Source organism: Chionomys nivalis, chromosome 10 (assembly GCF_950005125.1).
Source record: "Chionomys nivalis chromosome 10, mChiNiv1.1, whole genome shotgun sequence".
NCBI classification, from domain to species: Eukaryota; Metazoa; Chordata; class Mammalia; order Rodentia; family Cricetidae; genus Chionomys; species Chionomys nivalis.
In genome coordinates, this window is record NC_080095.1 from 13409604 (window position 1) to 13411257 (window position 1654).

At 46.0% G+C, this 1654-nt stretch overlaps 1 gene segment (V, D, J or C); it reads left to right on the forward strand.

Annotated features, from left to right (window-relative positions):
- Positions 1-296: 296 nt before the first annotated feature.
- On the forward strand, positions 297-863 carry LOC130882926 (immunoglobulin heavy variable 3-11-like). The segment is given in 2 exon segments: positions 297-351; positions 454-863. Coding segments are annotated over 2 exon segments (456 nt in total).
- Positions 864-1654: the final 791 nt, after the last annotated feature.

The window sequence follows — 1654 nt, forward strand, 5'->3', positions numbered from 1 at the left end:
CCTGTGTGAAAGAGAATGAAGTGTGGTGAATCCTTAGCTAGGAAAAGCTCACTTAGAGGTTCTTTACTGTGTCAGTTTCTGTAACTGTTGTCATGGTCTTTGATGCCTTATATCTGCTCTGAGCACTGCCTTCTGCCAAGAACCCAACTCCAGAGCTTGCTACACGAGGAAGACATGCAAATAAGGCTTCTCTGTGCCCATTAAAACTACCTCTGCCCTGACTCTGCAGATCTGGCAGAGAAGCCCAGTCCTGAATTCCCAGGTCCTCCCATTCAGTGATCAGCATCCAACACAGATCACTCACCATGGACTTCTGGCTTATTTGGCTTTTCCTTGCCATTATTTTAAGTGGTAATTAATGGAGACGAGATGCTATCTGTGTGTTGTGTGGTCATGAAAAAGAAAACATAGCTTCAGTGACAGTCTTCTGACCAGCATTCTCTGTGTTTCCAGGTGGTCAGTGTGAGGTGCAGCTGGAGGAGTCTGGAGGAGGCTTAGTGCAGCCTGGAAAGTCCCTGAAAATCTCCTGTGCCGCCTCTGGATTCACCTTCAGTGATTATTACATGAGCTGGATCCGCCAGGCTCCAGGAAAAGGCCTGGAATGGGTCGCAGATATTAGTGGTGATAGTAGCGACATCGAATATTCTGATGCCGTGAAAGGCCGATTCACCATCTCCAGAGACAACGCCAAGAACACTCTGTACCTGCAAATGAGCAGTCTGAGGCCTGAGGACACAGCCATGTATTACTGCACCGTATCCACAGTGATGCAAAGTTACTGTGAGATCAGACACAAACCTCCCTGCAGGGAGCTTATGACCAGCAGGGGGCGCAGAGAGCATCCAGAGATCTGGGTCAGGTAAGAGCCTGTCCAGTGATACATAAAAGACTGGACTGATGCCTGAGACTGGCCATTGTAGCGATTGCCTCTTATTTTCATCAGTCCTTGGTTAACTTTTTTTAAAACCTTTTTTAATGGATTTATTCAGAGAACTAAACACCATAGTTCTTTTCTCTTTATAATATTGATTTTATTGAGCTACACATTTTAACAGTTTTTTTTTATTTTTATTTTTTATTTATTTATTTATTTATTTATTTATTAAAGATTTCTGCCTTCTCCCCACCACCACCTCCCATTTCCCTCCCCATTCCCCATCAAGTCCCCCTCCCTCATCATCCCTAAGAGTAATCCGGGTTCCCTGCCCTGTGGGAAGTCCAAGGACCACCCACCTCCATCCAGGTCTAATAAGGTGAGCATCCAAACTGCCTAGGCTCCCACAAAGCCAGTACGTGCAGTAGAATCAAAAACCCATTGCCATTGTTCTTGAGTTCTCAGTAGTCCTCATTGTCCATTATGTTCAGCAAGTACGGTTTTATCCCATGCTTTTTCAGACCCAGACCAGCTGGCCTTGGTGAGTTCCTGATAGAACATCCACATTGTCTCAGTGTGTGGGTGCACCCCTCATGGTCCTGAGTTCCTTGCTCGTGCTCTGTCTCCTGCTCTTGATTTGGACCTTGGGATTTCAGTCCGGTGCTCCAATGTGGGTCTTTGTCTCTGTCTCCTTTCATCGCCTAAATGTTTTTCTTTGGGTTCACCTTCTTAATTAGCTTCCCTTTCTTCCTCTCCCTTTCCCTTCAACCATCTCCCGGG